The sequence below is a fragment of the Benincasa hispida genome, chromosome 11 (assembly GCF_009727055.1).
Source record: "Benincasa hispida cultivar B227 chromosome 11, ASM972705v1, whole genome shotgun sequence".
NCBI lineage: Eukaryota > Viridiplantae > Streptophyta > Magnoliopsida > Cucurbitales > Cucurbitaceae > Benincasa > Benincasa hispida.
The window spans coordinates 14,685,102-14,706,273 of record NC_052359.1 but is presented as its reverse complement, the minus strand read 5'-3'; the positions used below and the strand labels follow the sequence as shown (position 1 = coordinate 14,706,273).

At 37.6% G+C, this 21,172-nt stretch overlaps 1 protein-coding gene and 1 non-coding gene across 2 annotated transcripts; one reads left to right on the top strand and one right to left on the bottom strand.

Moving 5' to 3' along the window:
- Nucleotides 1-7,696: 7,696 nt before the first annotated feature.
- LOC120092276 lies at nt 7,697-7,773 on the bottom strand. Its single transcript, XR_005485985.1, has one exon. It is a non-coding gene; the product is annotated as a small nucleolar RNA R21 (small nucleolar RNA).
- Nucleotides 7,774-13,534: 5,761 nt separating this feature from the next.
- Nucleotides 13,535-16,381, top strand: LOC120089827. The gene is made up of 2 exons (XM_039047231.1): nt 13,535-13,806; nt 15,839-16,381. Exons 1-2 carry the CDS (start codon nt 13,653-13,655, stop codon nt 16,120-16,122), a joined length of 438 nt encoding a protein of 145 aa, XP_038903159.1. The 5' UTR covers nt 13,535-13,652; the 3' UTR covers nt 16,123-16,381.
- The last annotated feature ends 4,791 nt before the right edge of the window (nt 16,382-21,172 follow it).

The following is a 21,172-nucleotide window of genomic DNA, read 5'->3' as shown; positions in this document are numbered from 1 at the left end:
AATCTAAGTAACTAGGTCTGAAAAAGGAATTTTTTTAGATCAATCTCATTATATAGAAAAGATTCTACAGAAATATAATTATTTTGAATGTAAACTACTTCTTACGACCCTAGTGTTAAGTTGTTCAAGAACACTGGTGATAGTGTTAATCGTTAAGTATGTGAGCATCATAGACAAATACGTTGGTGACTGCACTATGCTGATATAGCTTATGTTGATTTATAAAGTACTTGAATGAAACCCAAAACCTAGGATTACATTGAGATTACATTATCAGAAGAGTTTAGTGATGTTGATTGGTACTCCATCTCAGATGATTCAAAGGCTACTGGTGGCTATATTTTCAATATAGCAGGCAAAGCTGTCTTTCGAAAGTCCAAGAAATAGACTATTTCCTAATCTACGATAGAGCCAGAAATGATAGTACTACTAGTTGTCAAAAATGATAGTACTAGCAACAACTAGTGAATAAGCAGGTTGGCTTAGAAGTCTGCTATCAGAGATTCCCGGGAAAAGTCGGTACCAGGCTAAAAAACAAACAGAGTTCCCTATGACCTAGAGTCTGTGCATGATATTCTAAGAAAGGTTGAACTTAATTTGATGTCAAATGGGGTACCTAGCTAGCTATGGGAACCCTCACTCATCTATATAAATGTGGAAGTGAGGACCGCTTCCTATATAGAGCGTTCACTAAATCAGGATACACGTGCTAGGCCTTAAAGCACGAGCTTTCAAACTATGAGATGTTGGAGATAGAGTTCAAAACCAAAAGTTACTCTAATATATTCTAAATCATAAATCGTAAGACACATTTGTTTATGCACAATTTTGTATAAACCGATATTGCTTGATGAAAAGTGTTTTTCTTATGGTTTTAAATTTTCAAGTGGAAGATTATTATTGAAAATTTATTTTTAAAATGAAAGAAAGAAAAAAAGAATCCCACTAGTTATTTTCTTAATAGGAAGCCTCCTCATATGCCCTCCTTTGCTAGTGGGTTTGGACCCAAGTATACCCTCTCCATGTTGTAGAAAAGTAATATGATGGATATCCCAAACGTGTGTATCGCTGGCGTCCATATGTCCGGGCGTGTGGAACTATTTCTTATTAAAAATAATAATAAATTATCTTATTTTATTTTTTAATAATAAAAATAATAACCTTCTATTACTTTTATTCTTTCAAAAAATCAACATTCAATGCTGATTTTTGCGGTGAGTCGTGCACGCGCACATCCTCCACCTCTGTGCATTGTGTCACAATCGCTCTTTCGAAAGCTTCTCTTAGCGACTGTGCGGCACTTGTTCCCGCTCACGAACAAGTCAGCCAACTCGAATATGGACTGTCGGTGGCACACCGAGTGCCTCTCGCAACCTCCACCCCCGTTTTAGGAAAAACGGTTTTAGAAAACGGGTTTGGAGAAAAGGTTTTCGTAAGAAATTTTTGTGAGTGTGAATAAAGAAAGAAAGATTGTAGTAGGCTAGAAAGCAATAAGCAACAACAACAGCTTTATAGAAAGTTATACTCCGGGTATGAGAAAGTGATGATTAGTCTTATCCCCATATAGTGCATTCTGAACAAAAAGCCAACTGGCACCCTTGCATATGCAAAGGGGGAGTGGTCACTTACAATGAAAATGTAAAGAAAGCAAGCTAACTAAGCTAATACAATACAAGATATGAAAGTATGCTAGAAAGGGGGTTGGATCGGGCATGCGGCCATGGGCAATAGGCCCTGGACAAGCATGACTGTGGACATTCTCCCCCACTTAATTGGTTGACGTCCCGTCAACTGACCTTGTCAAAATATGCGATGGCTGGAGCTGCATTCTTCAAATCTTCGGCCCGCTCCCAACTGATCTCTTCGTCGGGGAGATCCTTCCATTTCACTAAGAACTCTTTCAGTTCTCGTCTGGGTCTTCCAATACGGCGCGTACGTTTATTCGGGATTTGTGCAACTTCTTTCTCAGCGGAATTCTTCATCGTGACCGGTGGGCGCCTTAGCATGTTTCGTTGTTCATCCTCGGATCGGGATGATAGGCTTCAGGATACTTACATGGATGACAGGATGAATCTTCATCCATGAGGGTAACTGAACCTTATATGAGGTTCTCTCGACTTCTCAATTACCTCCATTGGACCTTTATATTTCCTTACTAGCCGTTGGCTCTTCTGGCCTCGGAAACGAAATTATTCCGGTCGTAGCTTGATCAGGACCTTGTCCCCAGCTTGAAACTCGAGGGCCCTCCGCTTCTTATCAGCCCACTTCTTCATCCTTCTTGATGCTCTTTCTAGGTAGGCGCGAGCTATCTCAGAGGTTTTGCTCACTCTTTAGTGAAGTTATGTGCCTGAGGACTTTTCCCTGCATAAGGGTGGTCATCAAGTGTGGCATGGAGTGGCTGTCTACCGCCACACCACTTCGAATGCGTTTTTCCAGTCGCGGAACTCTGCTAGCTATTGAAGCTGAACTGAGCCACATCTAAAAATTGGACCCAGTTCTTCTGCCTAGCGTGGATAAAGTGACGCAGATATTCCTCGAGCATACTGTTGAAGCGTTCCGTCTGGCCGTCGTTTGGGTTTATGATAGCTAGAAGGAGATATTCAGTGTTGACCCCCAATATTTTGAACATTCTGCCAAAATGCCCAGTGAATCTTCCCTCCTGATCGCTTAACAATGCTTGCGGGGAACGCCCCAATAATTTCACGATCTTGTTTGAAGAACAGCTGAGCAGTCATACACGGCTGTGCACATTTCGACGTCGGGATGAAAGTGGATATTTTGAGAATCGATCGATCGATCAACAAGAATCGATTCAGAACTCTCCCACCTTGGGCAACATGGTGATTGAAGTCGAGAGACACACTCTCCATGGTCTAGGCACAGTAGGGGTTCCAGCAGACCCGCTTAATTTCGACTTTCGACCTTGTCTTGTTGGCAGACAGGCAAGGTCTTCGGTAAATTGGCATGAACATCTGTCTCGAAAGGCTTGGCCAATAGTAGCCTTTGTTCAGAAGAGGGCTAAAATTCCTCTGCACCCATTAATGTCCTGCCACGTGGTGTCGTGACACTCCTTCATTCAGCCCTTCGTAACTCCCCGGAATCTGGGGATGTTAGAGGCGATTGCCCTTGGTGTTAGTAGACCGTGCTTCACCCAAAACCTCCGCGCTTCGGTCTTCCCCTTCTTTGGCCAACTATATGATGGCCTGCGCCGCTGGTGTTTGTAAGTGAGTTTTGACAGTTTCTCGTACTGTTGCACTCAACGTACTTGCTTGTAGGTGGGCGAACATGCACAGGGCCGCATGTTCGCTCTTTTGGCTAAGAGCATCGGCCGCTTGGTTACTTTTCCCCGGTCTATGTTCGAATTGGAAGTTGAACTCCGCTAGACATTCCTACCACCGTGCCTATTTCGACGACAACTTCGGTTGGTTGAAGAAGTGGCAAATGGAGTTGTTGTCGGTCTTGGCCAAGAACTTGGCCCCCAAGAGATACTGTCTCCAGGCCCTCAAGCAGTGAACTAATGCTAACATCTCTTTCTCGGAGGCGGTATACCTCCATTCGGCATCATTTAGTTTCCTACTCTCATACGCGATGGGGTGTCTGTCTTGGAGGAGGACATCGCCCAACGCGAAGTCAGAAGCATCAGTCTCTACTTCAAATGGCTTGGTCACGTCGGCAATTCCGAGGACCGGCCCCTCAATTATCACTTTCTTCAAGCCCTCAAAGGCGGCTTGACATTCAGGAGTCCAGCTCCATTGGCTATCTTTCTTCAACAGTTCGGTTAATGGCTCTGTTCTTCTCGAGAATCCTTCTACGTATCGCCTATAGTAGTTGGCTAGTCTGAGGAAGGATCGTAGTTCGGTCACGGATGATGGTACCCTCCAGTCTCTAATCGCGGCCACCTTGCCCTCTTCCATACCAATCCGACCACACTCAATCACGTGGCCGAGGAAATTTATGCGCTCTTGGGCAAAGGAGCACTTCTCTCTCTTTACATACAACTGATTTCTCCTCAGCTTTTTGAAGACTAGTTGGAGGTGATGTCGATGGTCCTCCAGCGAGGCACTATAGACCACAATGTCATCGAGATACACTACGATGAATTTGTCGAGGTATTCGTGAAACACTTGGTTCATTAAGGTACAGAAAGTTGCTGGAGCATTGGTGAGGCCAAAGGGCATCACGAGGAATTCGAAGGCTCCATATCTCGTGATACATGTCGTCTTAGGTTCATCTCCTTCAGCAATTCGGACCTGATAATATCCCGACCAGGTCCAGCTTCGAGAAATACTTAGCGTCGTGAAGCCGATCAAATAAGTCAGTAATGATAGGAAGGGGATATTTGTTGCGGACTGTGAGCTTGTTCAAGGCCCGATAGTCGATGCACAACCGGAGGCTCCCATCCTTCTTCTTCTGGAACAGTACTGGGGCTCCATAAGGGGCCTTCTCCGGTCTGATAAATCCTGCATCTAACAATTCGTCTAACTGTTTTTGGAGTTCGGCCAATTCTGATGGGGCCATCCGATATGCATTCTTGGCAGCCGGCTTTGCCCCTGGTAACAACTCAATCTCATGGTCAATCCCCCTTCGTGGGGGTAAGGACTTGGGCAAGCTTTTAGGCATGACATTCCAATACTCTTCCAAGACAAATATAACTCTGTTATCTCTCTCAGTTGATTCTAACTGTTCTATCGGTTTGATTCCATTAACTGTTGTCTGCCTCTCTTCAACTTAATTTGCTAGATCAATTCTCATCACCATTGTTCTTGATACTTCTTACACTACGTGTTTAGATCAGTAATGACTATACATTTGCTAGTTGCATTTTGTAATGACTTTATTCAATAAGGAATCCATCCCAATACCACTCTAAATCACCTTCTTGTTAACCCAATCACAAGCAACGATTCCTTCCATCTCCTAACTCACCTAGTTTTCTCTTACTATCCCCATAATCGGTATCTATAACTCACAAGCTCATCTCCATGCATCCTTTCCAAGTTTAATTAAGCTTCGGCTTTCTGTCACCATAAGTTAATGGTGCCCTAGCTCTACCCTAGTGTTTTGCCGATTTTTGGTTGCCCAACTCCACATACATGATCCTTTCTCAATCTCATTTCTTCCTATTTCTCTATCCTATAAAATTTTCTGCCCATTCCTGTTATTCTCAATTTCTGGCACTGTCTCATACCGTCCCCCTTCCCCCCCTCCAAGTCACCTTTTCTTCATATTATCATATTTGGCAAAACATTTAAACGTGGTTCATTTGTACATCTCCCCCGTTTGCCCTCTACATATTAAACAACACACGATTTATTATGCTTGTTCTACGGCCCCGCCATTTTTCCTATCTCGTGAGAATTCAATCCCCCATTTTTCTTTCTCCTCCCCAGTCTCAGAACTGAACTCTGATTTCCCTGTCCCCCATTTGAGTAATTTAACTCGCTTCCTCACACTTTTGCGAGTTCAATTGCTAAGAGTGTATCAGTCGTTCAGGCACATGAATGCGCATTAGGGCTAGGAAGGGAGAGATTCCGTGTACCATCTCTTCATATAATTTTGATTCGCCCATGGTTTCCAGCCTTCAACAAAAGCAAGATCCATTGTTTTTTCAGAATATCTCGGTTAGTCCAACCATCGAGCTCTGCAAACTTTTTACTAGTCCCTAATGGTAGCCCTTTTGCTTTAGCTCTCGAAGCTTTTGTTGAGTCAAGATCTCGACATTTTCAGGGAAAAACTACGAGCGAATTCTGTGTTTTAATCTAACCCTACAAGTTCAATAAGTGCATCGTCCGTTTCTGTATTGTCTGAAATCGTATCCATCAACCAAATGCATCTTCAGCTTCTACATAGTAGCATATCGTTGCTATGTACATTCAACTCTTTAAGTCATCATGATATTACGTACGTCTGAAGTATTGCTCAAATGGTCGAATAAAATAGTTCACAGGCTTTTAGCTTCATCGCACCACACAAATGGGTTTCGGTTCTAAGGATTTTTATTCTGGCTATCATGTTAAGCATTAAGCTACCCCAGATGAAGCTTTGGTCCTACCGCTCAGATGGGTGAAATTCACCAAGCACTCTAGCACATCCGCTATCTCGGCTCTGAACGAGTTCAAAGGCCGACTAGAAAGTCTCAAACAGAATCGGTTACCATCTGAAGTATTGCATGCTTTGGGAGCCCGTCCACTTTCGACCGCTCCTCAGTATGGGCAAACAGAACCCGATGACCTATCGCCACATCAATAACCTGCGCACGAACCAGTGCTGTTTTGAGTCTCGAGGGTCCTCTACCCTCAATCCGTCAATCTCTGACGGGATAATACGTCACTAGGCGTCACTACCAGCATCAATTTCATCGCCCTTCTCACAACTTCTTGAGCCTGACGTTCTAGGGAACCAAATAATTATCCTCGGAACCTCTATATTAATTGCATTTGCTACTCCATCTCTAACCAACCTATCCATAGGGACTTGTTAAGTTCTCGTTCACCGACGATGATCACTGTATTCCTCCTGGAAGCCGACTTGGAGCTATCTATACCAAACTGTCACATCTGCTCTTTTGAAAGCTTCCTTACGATTGTGTCGGGCACTTGTTCCCTACTCACGAACAAGTCATGCCCAACTCGAATACGACTGCCGGTGGGCACACGATGCCCTCAAACCTCTCACCCAGTTTAGGGAAAACGGTTTTAGAAATGAGTTATCGAGTTTGAGAAAAGGTTTCGATAGAAGTTATAAGAAATGAAAGATTATAATGTAGGCTAGAAAGCAATAAGCAACAACAACATGCTAGATAAAGTAATCACTCCGATATACCGGGAAGTAATTAATCCTTACCCCTAAATAGTGCAAACAAAAAGCCAGCTGTATAGAGTACTACTCCGGATATGGAGAAGTGATGATTAGTCTTATCCCGTATAGTGCAAACAAAAAGCCAACTGACACCCTTGTAGGCAAAAGGGGAGTGGTCACTTACAAGATATGAAAATATGCTAGAAGAAGGTTGGATCGGACATGTGGCCATGGGTAACAAGCCCTGGACAAGCATGACTGTGACACATTGCATGTTCCATTGAGACTCTTCTCTAATCAAAACACATATTTTACGTTTCCAAGCTTTATCATTTTAGAAAGGTGTCAAAATTCCAATTTGTTTTGTGAAAGTCCATTTGAGACAATATTATCTGGACTATTTTATCCATATTATATGGATTATTCTTCCCTGGACTTCTATCAACCACTTAACAAAGTTAATTGCACTTAACAACTACTGATAAAAATTAGATAACTACAAGCACATAGCTCTAACCGAGCCAAAATATATAGCTAAAAGCGACAATTTGAAACTTAACACAAAGGCATTAATAACATTTCGACCAAATTTTTTACGTCAATGACTCAATATATCAAATCTATCAAATAATTCACATGTTTATAAGCGCAATTTTAAAAAATGAAGCTTGAATTTAAGAAATTTGAGGTTTAACCAAACTCAGGCTTGACAAACCCAAAAAGACAGACATGGATTAGATACTCAAATCCTCCTAAATGATTATTTCAAGTTCAAATATCAACAATACATGCCCCTTCTTCCACATCAATCATAAACAACAAAATGCTCAACAAAATCACATGAATAAATTGAAAGCTTAGAGTAACAGCTTCAGGACATACATCTATTTGAAACAAATATCCCTCAGAATTGATATTTCATCAGTAAGATTCAGTCCACTACTTTTATATATCAAATCAATCATCATAGGGATATAAATTTCAGGACATTTTCACATATCCATCATCCATATTCAATGTAAAATCTAGAATCAAGAACAACTAAACGAAAGATTGAAAGCTTAATTCATCGATCAAAAAGAAGCCCAAAAGCCATCTCAAAAGGAAAGATTTGCTACAGTTTTCAAGCAGTAGAATCTGAAAACTCGTAAAAATCGTGATGAATTTGCAAAGAAAGGGAAATTCATGGAGCTTCAAGACGTTCCATTATTAATCAGAGCATTCTGGTTGAAACGAAATAAGAAGAAGAAGAGGAGGCGGATTTAGGGAATTAGGGCTTCATGTGGTTTTATAGGTACATTGGGCAGATAAGACCAGAACTTCCATTGCACGTGCAATCCACGTGGATTTACGAAATTACATTTTTACCCTTTTCCAGTTTCCACCCATGTCTTGGCTTTCTTATTTTCACTTTTAATTGAGTCTTTTTTCTCCAAGGACAAATATAAATTTATATTCCTGAATTTTTTGTATTATATCAATTTACACCACAAATTAACAATTATATCAATTTAAACTCTGAACTTTTATAAGTATATCAATTTAAACTTTGAACATTTATAAGTTAACAATTATATCAATTTAAACTCTCGAACTTTTTAAAGTGTATCAATTTAAACTTTGAACATTTATAAGTAAGTATACTTGTAATTATTAATAACCGTGTAGAGCTTTTCATAATTGTTCATTAAAAATCTCTCATTCAATTATGTTTTTATTGGATATAGTTATGGAATCTTCGCAAGGTTTACTAATTGATATATTTATGAAAATCAAAGTTTAAATTATCAACTTATGAAAAAAATTAAAGTTTTAATTGTATATGTACACTTTTACATAACGTTGAATAAATACTCAAATCTCCACATAAACCGTTTAAAAAAACAAAATTTTAACGTAAATATGATAAGACAAAATTGAAAAGATACACATACATAAGAAAAAAAATGTGATTTTTTTAAAAAAACATGTTTCTTTATTATAAGTGAAGTGGATATTATAGAGAATACAATGTTGATTTATAAAAAAAAAAAAAAAAAAAAAAACATTTATTGTAATGTGAAGTTAATACTACTTAATAATATTAAATTGTTGATTTTTTTTATAAAAAAAAAAAAGTATCCTGTCTGCACGATATTCAAGAAAATTATTTCGTGGAATTTGTAATTTGTATAGAATGGGAAAGTGAATGACAATGCTCTAAATACATAGATTCTGATTCTTTCAAAATAAATTTAATAATTTTTAAGCTGGTTGATTCCTGAACGATCGGCCTTTGGGCTTGTTGATCTTCTTGGGTGATCGGCCTTTGGGCTTGTTGATCTTCTTGGATGATCGGCCTTCGGGCTTGTTAATCTTATTGGAGGATTAGTGTTCGCATAAGGCTTCTGGAGGAACTTGTTTCGTGGAGTTGAACTTGAGTTGATGTTGATGTTGAGGTTGATTTGATGCGATGTGGTTTGATCTCTAGTACTTGATTCTCTGATTCTCTCTTGGTTGGGTGGATGTGCTTGATTTGAAGAAGAAAAGCACCAAACGTTCTTGAAGTATAAGTCTTGGAAGAGTGTTTATGTCTTCAAGTGTCTTCTGTCTTCTAGGAGTGCAACTTCAAGAGTTTTAGGAGTCTTCTGTTTGTTGATGATTCTCTCTAGGCTCTCTGAATGTAAAATTGTTTGTATCTTTAAAGGACTTCAGTTTTTAGAAGGCTTGTATTTTCAAAGGACTTCGGTCTTATAATGCTTACAACTTCAAAGGACTTCAGTCTTCAGAATACTTGTATCTTCGAAGGACTTCAGTCTTCATAATTCCCTATAAGCTCTATGGAGTATAGAATTGCTGACCCTTGCAAATGGGGAGCTTCTCTAAGCTCCATGATGGGCTTCAAGAGCTTGGGTCTGGTCTTGATTGGTCCATGGACCTAATTTAATTGGACTTGAGTCTGGTCTTTAGGCCCAATTAACTAGGCTTAGGTCTACTTTGCAACTGGCCCAACGCTCAAATTATAACGTCAAATTGATCGAAATTAATTTTACTCAATTGACGTATGCGACGAAAACACAAAATTTGTCCTTAATTTCAATTTGGGACACATGTCAACTCTTAGTTGGTCACAAATTTGAAGATTTCGGAATTCCGTCTTTCATTTAAGCCCCTTTTTTTAATTGCTCTAAAAAAGACTTCTTCTTCTTTCTTTTACGAATTCGGCATAAGAGAGACTTCAGAAGAAGAAGAGACTAAGAAAAAGAGCTGTCTCTTATACACATCTAGATGTGTATAAGAGACAGTATATATATATTCCCTTCATTAAGATATTAGTTAGACATAAAATATGATTTTTTTAGGAAAAAAATATTTATTAGTGATAAAATTAGATTTTTTTAGTGATTTAAATGTGAAATTATGTAAGATATCCCAATGACTATCAACTAAAAGGGCAACAGGAGAAATCAAATGGTTCTCCCTACCTTTTTAGATACTATAAATAAATAGATATATATAGACATAGATAAATAGATACAGATGTAAAAAATATCTTTTAGACATATATAAAAAAATAAATAATAATAATAATAAAAGACTTATTAAACACAAAAATAAAATTGTATAAATTTTTTAGATACTTTATAAAAGGTTAAAAAACACTTTTAGTCTCTAATCACCATAAAAATTTTAAATAGAAACATATAAATTAATTTTTAACCTAAGCTTTTTAGTTTTCTAAAGTATAATAAAGGTAGGGGATTCAAATCACATACCATAAATCATTAGCACATAATTTATACTAATATTGAATTAAGATCTATTCTATTTCATATATCCTTTTATTCATTAAAATTTAGTCTCCATAAACAAATTTTAAGTTTTTTGAAGTTTTAAAATCGAAAACAATTTACTTTCTCGAAGAAAAAAAAATTGAAGACAAAAGTTGCATCTCTCTTGAATCAAACCAGGGATCAGGAGGGGGACTGCAACTCTAAATTAAAAACCCAACCGACCGACCAAAGGCATGTTTTGATTTCAAGAGACAAAAATTCTATATATTATATAAAGGGTTGATCGAGAGTTGAACTTTCGACATTTTATTTTGTTTTTTTTATTTCACTCTCAATCTCTAAATGCTTGTCACACTACCCACATTTTTCTAAATATTTTCTGTTCGCACGATATTTCAAAAGAAATTTATTTCGTGGAACTTGAACTTTGTATCAATTTTGTGGAAAGTGAGTACAATCTCTAATACATAGTATTTTGATGCTTTCAAAATAAACTATAATCTTTAAACTAGTTGATCTTCTTGAATCGGCCTTTGGGCTTGTTGATCTTCTTGGATGATCGTCCTTTGGACTTATTGATCTTCTTGGATGATCGTCCTTTGGGCTTGTTGATCTTCTTGGATGATGATCGACCTTTGGGCTTGTTGATCTTCTTGAATGATCGGCCTTTGGGCTTGGTGATCTTTTTGGATGATCGGCCTTGGGCTTGATGATTTTCTTGGATGATCAACTTTTGGGCTTGATGATCTTCTGGGATGATCGGCCTTTGGGCTTGATAATCTTGATCGACCTTTGGGCTTGTTGATCTTCTGGGATGATCGACCTTTGGGCTTGTTAATCTTCTTGGATGATCGGCCTTTGGGCTTGATGATCTTCTTAGATGATCGACCTTTGGGCTTGTTGATCTTCTTGGATGATCGGCCTTTGGGCTTGATGATCTTCTTGGATGATCGGCCTTTGGGCTTGATGATCTTCTTANGGCTTGTTGATCTTCTTGGATGATCGGCCTTTGGGCTTGATGATCTTCTTGGATGATCGGCCTTTGGGCTTGATGATCTTCTTAGACGATCGACCTTAGGGCTTGTCGATCTTCTTGGAGGATTGGCCTTTGGGCTTGTTGATCTTCTTGAGTGATTGGCCTTTAGGCTTGTTGATCTTTTTGAATGATCGGCCTTTGGGCTTGTTAATCTTCTTAGATGATCGGCCTTTAGCTTGTTGATCTTCTTGAATGATCAACTTTTGGGCTTGATGATCTTTTGGGATAATCGACCTTTGGGCTTGATGATTTTCTTGGATGATCGGCCTTTGGGTTTGATGATCTTCTTGGACGATCGGCCTTAGGGCTTGTTGATCTTCTTGGACGATCGACCTTAGAGCTTGTTGATCTTCTTGGAGGATTGGCCTTTGGACTTGTTGATCTTCTTGGGTGATCGGCATTTGGGCTTGTTGATCTTCTTGAATGATCAACTTTTGGGCTTGATGATCTTTTGGGATAATCGGCCTTTGGGCTTGATGATCTTCTTGGACGATCAGCCTTTGGACTTATTGATCTTCTTGGATGATCGGCCTTTGGGTTTGTTGATCTTCTTGGACGATCGGCCTTTGGGCTTGATGATCTTCTTGGACGATTGGCCTTCGGGCTTGATGATCTTCTTGGACGATTGGCCTTCGGGCTTGTTGATCATCTTAGACGATTAGTGTTTGCACGAGGCTTCCGGAGAAACTTGTTTCGTAAAGTTAAACTTGAGTTAGTGTTGATGTTGAGGTTGGTTTGATGTGATGTGGTTCGATCTCTAGTACTTGATCCTCTGATTCTCTCGGTTGGGTGGATGTGTTTGACTTGAAGAAGAAAATCATCGAACGTTCTTGAAGTATAAGTCTTGGAAGAGTGTTTGTGTCTTCAAGGGTGTTCTGTCTTCTAGGAGTGCAGCTTCAGGAGTCTTAGGAGTCTTCTGCTATTTGATGAATTCTCTCTAGGCTCTCTGAATGTAGAATTGCTTGTATCTTCAAATGACTCCAGTCTTCAGAATGTTTGTATCTTCAAAGGACTTCAGTCTTCAAGCATGGTTAGAATGCTTGTATCTTCAAAGGACTTCAGTCTTCAAGCATGATCAGAATGCTTGTATCTTCAAAGGACTTCAGTCTTCAAGATGCTTGCATCTTCAAAGGATTTCAGCCTTCAAAATGCTTGGAAGGAATTCAGTCTTCGAGCGTGGTCAACTTTAGAAGTCAATGAGTCCTCTGATTGTAGAAAACTCTATAAGCTCTCTGGAGTAGAATTGTTGACCTCTCTAAATGAGGAGAGCTTCTCTATTTATAGAGTCAACAAGTGGGTTTAGGCTTGGTTGATCTATGGGTCTGGCCTTTGGGCCCAATTAGTTGGACTTGGGCTTGGTTGGACTTTGACCCAAATAATAATATCAAATTAGGCCAAATTAATCTTATTTGATTCAATCGTCATGATAAAACCATGTGTCGTCATCGAAATTTGTCTTCAACTTTAATTCAGGACATATGTGATTTGGAATTTCGTCATTGATTTAGTAAATGACGTGACAACTTGTGATTGATCCAAAATTTCTCATTCAACACTTTCAAAATCACTTATTTCCTAATAATTATCTCAAAGTACAATATTAAAATAAAAAGTCTATGAAAAACCTTCATGGATGGAATTATGAAATGTCTTATAATAAGATATTATCATTCTCGAAGTTAAAAACTTGTAACAAATATGATGATAAAATATCATTTCTCATTCTCATATGTTATTTCTATGAATCAAACGGGCCATAAGTGTATTTTGTCAAATAATAATAATAATTTCTTCCACTCGAAATGGTAAAAGAATTTTAAAAAAAAATGAAAGAAAGAAAGATGAGAGTAATTTTTTTTTCCACTCGAAATAATACTCACAGACATACCATAATAACCGCCCCTAAGAGCCCCTTCCGACATGTCGATCGAATTTTAAAACACTGCTACCGACTGACACAATTCTCCCTTTCGCACCAGTGAATCAAAATTTAGAGCTGAAATCACAGTTGAAGAAGACATTGGAGCCCTAAAACAACACCATCCATGGAAGCACAGAGGAATAAGCTGTTGATGGGCTTGATTATTCTCACAGTGTTCGTTTCAGGTTCAAGAGGTTGGACCGGGGCAATCCATGGCCGAGTTATCTGCGATGTCTGTGGCGATTCTTCCATTGGCCCAGAAGACCATGTTCTTGAAGGTCGGTCTCCTGTTTTCAATCTGATATTGGTTTTTGGTAGTAAAATTCTCGACTAGATTTCCTGCTTTTGGGTTTTGATCTTACTGGTTTGGCTATTTTGGGGATGATTTCGTCTGAGATTGTTGCTTTTTGCCATGAATTGACTGGACTGTGCTGATACAAGTACTGTTAAGAAATTAAGGAAAAATTATGTATACTGTGAACTGTTTATCTTTGTTTGTAAATGAAATCAAGTAAAACTGTATGTGTAATGAATGTGTTGGCCTCCATTTCTGGTGTTTCTTATGTAAATTCGGGAAAGGAAAGATGTCGAATCCTCTGCATAGCTGACTGTGCTGTCTTATGAAAAACAAGCAATAATATAGGTAATAATGAATAAAGTATATGTATATGTGATTTTTCCTGGAGAATTCTTTTGAGAAAAATCACTACTAAATGAAAAGGATCTAGAATGATGGAAAATTAACCTAAGGATTTCTATTTAGCAGCCAATGGATAAATATGATATGGTTAAAAGAAAACTCCTAAACCACACCACGACAGGAACATTGCCGCACCGTGTCGAACCATAGTCTCAAGTTAGGTTTGTTCCCTCTGTGGGTACCATATGTCTCTACATTTTTTTATTGGAGAGTGAAAAATATATAGCTCTTTGCTTCTAAAGCTCCAGATAGCTGTTTCATTAATGTCTTTCACTCTGTCATCACTCATCACTGCTTTCCATGGGATTTCCCATTTTGGTAAATTTGTAGTTCTTGCCCCTTTTTTCTACTAGTTTTGGAAATGATTAGATGGGGAGTACTTTTATGATGGAGATGAATAGTAGGTTCTTCACCTGTTTATTGTTTTTTATGTTTTGGTTGAATTTTCAGAATCGATGTTTGAGTTTGATAGTTCTAGCGAACATTTTTGCCTTCTGATGGTAAATCCTAGGTTCAATTTATATGTCTGCTGTTGCAGCAATTAATGCCTATTGCGTGATACTGATGACTGGGTCATCCTTTAGCCTTGAAATTCAAATACAAGTTATGTTTATATGATAAAAGAATCATTTGAACATAGGCCAGACCAAGCATAGCTCAAATAGTCAAGGCATATGCTCTCAACTAAGAGGTCAAAGATTCAAATCCTCCCACGTCCTAATATTGTGTTTGAACTAAACAAGAGAATCAGTAGAGCATAGAATTCATCGTCTTATCTCACTTATCAAAAGAAAATATAAAATTGAAGTGTCAATGAAACTGGATATCATTACCACTAAGAAAATGTATACTTTAGTGTTGGAATTTTTTGGTTAAATCACTGCTGAATCCAAAAGCATAAGCTGTTGGATTAGAGTAAAATTTGATTATATCAGTACTTCAATGCTTCTCTTCACTTATGAGTTTGGAAATTTCATGTTAAACTACCATTAGGTTTTGTATTCAGTGGTTATTTAACTTGGTAGGAGAACATGAGGTTTTGTGGTCCAACTCCCATAATGTCATTTCCTCCCAAAATCAACATTGATTTCCACTCGTTGGGCTTTCTTCAAATTTTCATATTCACGAGTGAGAGTGAGTGTTGAAGTATTAATGTAATCAAATTTACTACAGCCCATCAACTTAAGCTTCTAAGTTGATGGTTGATTTAACATCTTTCTTGGGACAAATTGATGCAAAACGAGGAGCAAAAATCGATCGTGCTTTTTTGAGCTGCATAAATCTCAAGTAGGTTAAATGAATAATCTTCTTATTCTCGTCACTTGCATTTGAGCTGCGTAAATATTTGTAGTTTAAATGAGATTCTTATCATCTGCATTTGAGCTGCATAAATCCCAGTAGTTTAAATGAATCTTCATCTTCTTCTTCTTACCATTGCTGCTGTTTGGGTCCCTTTTTCTGTTTTGTTTCTGACCTTGTATTTACCTTATTAGATGGTAACCAATCATTGGGCTTGAGCATCAACCTTTTGGCTCTTTCTCACAACTTCGTTGTGTTAAAAACAGTTATACTAGATATAAAACGTTGTGGCCTATTCTCGTCATTTTCAGGTGCTGAAGTAGCGGTTCTTTGCATAACAAGATCGGGAGAAGTTCTAAATTACCAGGCATTTACCAACTCCAAGGGTAGATACACTGTTGCAGAGACGATGTCGGAAAACAACCGTTGGGATGCATGCCTCGCTCGGCCAATCAGCAGTTTTCATGAACACTGCACCCATCTCGGTGCTAATAGCTCGGGAGTGAAGTTCAGTTACAATCATCCATCTGGTCACTCTCACACTGTCAGGCCTTTCGTCTATCGACCGAGCAGCATGCCAACATACTGCATTTGACAAATTCTGAATAGCCGCAATAAGGTTGTGAGGTTGGAAGTCCACAATTGAGTCTTCTTATTAAAAAATGTTATCTTCTATATGCTGGTTTTAATGTAAACCTCAGTCTGTTTATATCAACTTTTTTGTTATGATGTACATCAATTAGAACCAATGTTACTGATAGATTTTGGAAAATATTGCCTGGTTGATACCGATTCTCATATCCATAATATGGTAAATTGGTACTATGGGGCTATCAAGGAGAACGTTTCCTTTACTTTCTCTTTTTCCCTTACATTTTTTAGTATCTATTTTATCCTTTGTTAATGGGACCTAACTGTTTGAATGTACTTGTCTTTTAAACTATTTTCTCCTTTGTTGATAGGATGCAACTATACAAATGCAACTATTTCTTCCTTCGTTGATAGGATGTGACTATGCAAACGCAAGTGTCTTCTAAGTCATGCTTGTTCGAGTGGAAGTGTTGCAGATCAAACTAGTGCATTTATTCGCATATGGGTGCAGTCATGTATAAAAAGAAAAAAAAGGAAAAAAAATATCTGTAAATACATACATGATACAAGTCTAAAAAATGGTAAAAGTTTTATGGAAATTTGAAAGATAAACTGAAAATCTTTATGGTCAAAATATGCAAACTAAATCATTTGAGGTGACCAATTCATCGATACATTTTTGTATGTTGTTCTTGAACCTTTTTTCTTTTTGATGTTTGACTTAATTTTGGCCTAATTGTTTGTTACTTTAGGATTATAATACATGTTTTTAGTTAGAGTATCAAAGTTATATGATAACATTATATAATGACTCATTTTTGTTGCATTATGTTTTTCACGAGTAGGTTCTTTAACTTCTCTAAAAAAGTTCATGTTTTTCTTTAATTTAATTCAAGTCTATATGGTCATATTGTCCATGACCAAATTAAATGTTTTATTTGTTTTTACATAATTTTGATACAATTACGTGAAAAAACCTCAACATAAGTATACACTTCCACAAAAATAAGGTACAATTTGTTCTACCGAACTTATTTGATTCTCAATCAAATTCCAAATCCTTTAATCCATTTAGTATTTTATGAATTAAATATGTTTTCATATTGTATATATCTTATACGTTAAATATCAATTTCACCCTTTCAAATTTTAATATATTTTTTCTTTCATACTTAAAATATAACATTTTAAAAAAATCATTTTAATTAAAATAATTGTTTAGTATTATTATTATGAACTAGCAAGGGAACATTATGAACCTATTGATTAAAAATTAAAATGCTACAAAAGTAATTAATTAAACTCTTTAATCAATCAATTTTGATCCATTAATTGTAGATCAATCTACTATAAACCTATAGAGTTGTACTCTTATGCACAGTAGAACAAGTTGTGTCAATGAATATAACTATTATATGCTAAGAAACACACACATATATATACATATATAGGATATGGATACGATGCGACGATATGCCATTTTCTAAATAACTAAGATACGTATATATGATAATTCCCAATTAATTGTTATAATACTTATTTTAAGTTAGATTAAAGTAGATTCAAGAAGAAAGTGAAAATTTGAAAAAAAAAAATCCAACAACACTGAGTCGTGGTTGAGCGATTAGAGCAGACAGTAGAAAAGGAGTAGAAGATAAAGATTGAATAATGAAGTTGAGGATGAAGGGGGGTATGAATCATGATTTAGATAATGAGAGAGAAGAGAAGAATGAAGATTTAATTATGTTTCGGGGGTTTTGTTTAACTTTTTATGTTTTCGTTCTTTATTGTTTTTGCTACTTTTAATCTATTTTATTTTGGATTGCTAGATTTAAGTGGACTTTTAAATAAAATAGGTTGTGGGTTGGGCTTTTGGCAAAAAAGAAAGTGACCTAGGGTATCCCATTCACATATCTAGAAGCAGATACACGTATCTGAAAAAAAATTAAAAATCAGATACTTCAAATCACGTATCAGACATGTATCTACTACATATTTGAATGTATCCGTATCTAATACGTATCTGATACCAATTCTCTACACAATTAGAAGTATCTATGCTCCCTATATTATATGCAAGTCGACCGTTGACGAGTTGTTCTTAATTGCCATTAAGTGAAAAGTCCATTTAACCCTTGTAATTACATATTATACCTTAAATATCACTGATCCTCTAATGAACAATCTATTTATGATCCAATCATAAACTGAGTTAATTTTGTGCCAGTGAGAGGAAGTGGCTCCATTGTTCAAGTTTTGAAATCAACGCTTAAGAGAACTACTTATCTATTACCCTATAATGGAATGAGGGAATTCTACGGTGTGAAACTTACGCCCTTTGTTTGGTTAAGTCTCCAAAATAATAGATCTTATTGAATTAACTATATAAGTCACTCTCACCTATGTAAATCAAATGATATATTGATGGGTGTTGGAAAAAATATCCCTAAGTACAAGTATACACCATTGAAAAGTAATACAAAATGGATGGAATTCAAGTATTTGAATCCCGTGAAACAGAGTATAATGGATCAATTAAGCAAATGAAGACCTTCTCAAAGTCTGTGACAAAAAGTAACCAAAATAGAATAATTTTATTTGGTGTATGCTTTGTAAAGTAAAAGAAAAGCAAAGTGTTACAAAACACTAGGAGAAAAAAATGTTGTGAACAACTAATGAGAGAAAAAGAGGGATTCAAACTGTTTCAATCTTTATGAAGAAATTGCAATCATCTTGTGTCCACAATTTACTTTGCTCAACAAGACCTAGACACAATCTAGCATATGACTGAGTGTATTGATGCGTTGAGCTAGATGTAAATTTAGAATATTGGGAGGAAGTTCTATATAATAGTATTAAATTTGAATATTGAAGTTAAGCTCGAGAGAGAGCAAAAGGCATTGACCAAAGGTTCCTATTATCTTCACAGGGTCAGCACTTATAAGGGATGCCTACAACCCTTTCAGGAAGTAACTTAAAGACAGTGAGTAACTAGTTTTCGTTAAGTTGAACTTGATTTTATTTCTATGAAGTAAGATTTATATTTTACTAAGTTCCAATGAGTTTTCCAACATAGCTACTTACTTTACAAAGAATTCTACTTTTATAGAACATATTTTATCCTAAATAGGTTTCAACACATGTTTTGATTGTAAATTGATGAGTGGACGCACGGTCCCCTTTCTTTTAAAAGCTTGAGCTTTTATGTGAAGTAAAGCATGCCTTTTATGAGTTTTATTATGGGTTTTAAAGTATGCTTTTCCTAGCTTTCAAAACCAAGTTTAAAGCTTATAGGTGACGCATTCTAAAAGAGATTAATAGAGCATACTTGAGTTTAAAGACTTGGAAGTATATTTTTACTAGCATTCCATATTGATCTACTCTTAAATAATTCTGATACTTATGATGTATTTCTACTGGAATGCTTTATGTTTGTGAATCTTGAAGTTTAATTTAAATCGAATTTTATGATGTTTAATTGAGGCAACCCGATACTGAAGGTATGAAGGTATCTGGGTCCCTTGATACCTAAGGAATGACGATATCCAGTGCATTGAGTAGCCTATAGGGCTTGACCATGTGCACGTAGGATCTATATTATCGACGTTGATTGTATTGAGATTACTCTACATCAATAAGGATTTCAACGTTGAATGATTGAGAAAAAAGGGCTCTCCCTCAACTAAGGCTGGAGGATGATGATTTTCAAATGAACTGAATGTCTTACAAGTCACACCCCGCCCCATACTATCCTCTGAGCCTAGAAAAGGATGTGACTGCAGCAATTATCAACCCTTTTGTTGACACTTACTGCCTAATAACTCTTGCGGAAATAACTCTGATACCAATGAACAAATTCAACAATCAACTGATTAAGTCAAGGAGGCAAACAACAACTGATTAGGTAGGCGCATTTTATTACAACAATGTAATGTTCATACAACTCCAAGACTTAATTACAAAGTTTACAACCATTCTTAAAACCCTCCGGAAGTGTAACTATGGAAAGTGGTAGACCTTGACCTTAGCAGCATCTTGGAACTCCTCACCTTTCACTACCTGGGAAGAAAATCATGAAATAACAGAATGAGCTTCAAAAAGCTCAGTGAGTGGTAAAAAACTTCTAGAGTCTGTTTCAACTCATAAATAACAAGCATATCATAGATACGAGGTTACATCCAAACCTCTGCCTGGCTCCCTCGCCGAATGCCATCCATTGTCGCATGCTTCGTACCGCATCACCGCACGCCCTCGCATCACTGCATGCCCTTGCACCGCATCAGCGCATACAACCAACGCATTCCTTCGGCTGCATGCATGCATACCATCGGCCGCATCATCGCATGTGGGGCCACACACTCTCGTGTCTGTCTCTTATACACATCTAGATGTGTATAAGAGACAGCCCTTGCACCGCATCAGCGCATACAACCAACGCATTCCTTCGGCTGCATGCATGCATACCATCGGCCGCATCATCGCATGTGGGGCCACACACTCTCGTGTAGCAAGGCCGCCGCATGCCACCACATACTCCTAACGCATTCCTTCGGCCGCATGCCTCCATCGCATACTACCAACGCATTCCTTTGGCTACAAACCATCGGCCGCATACTCTCGCGTCCAATGCATCCATCGTTGCATGCCTCTATCCATCGCATCCAACGTATCCATCACATCCATCGCATCCAACGCATCTATCGTCCAACGCCCTTTGATGCGCAACTTGAGGCTGCCGCATGCGTTGTTCTAACCTCTTCAAGACCTTGGGTGCTGCATGCACCACTAACCTCCCAAATAACCTCTCAAAGTCTAATGGGCAACGCATGGCACACACTAACGCATTGTCAAATACTTAGTCATTTTTCTCCTAAGCTTCCAACACATGACAACTCTTGGCAATGCCTCTTGCCAACATTTCGGCCAATCATGCGTCCAACCTTACAAACGCATGGTTGCCTTCAACTTATATGTTAATTTTCCTTCACACATGAGTCCTTTTTTACCTTACACTTAGCCAATATTTCATCCATTAATGCTTAACTCAAAACTAC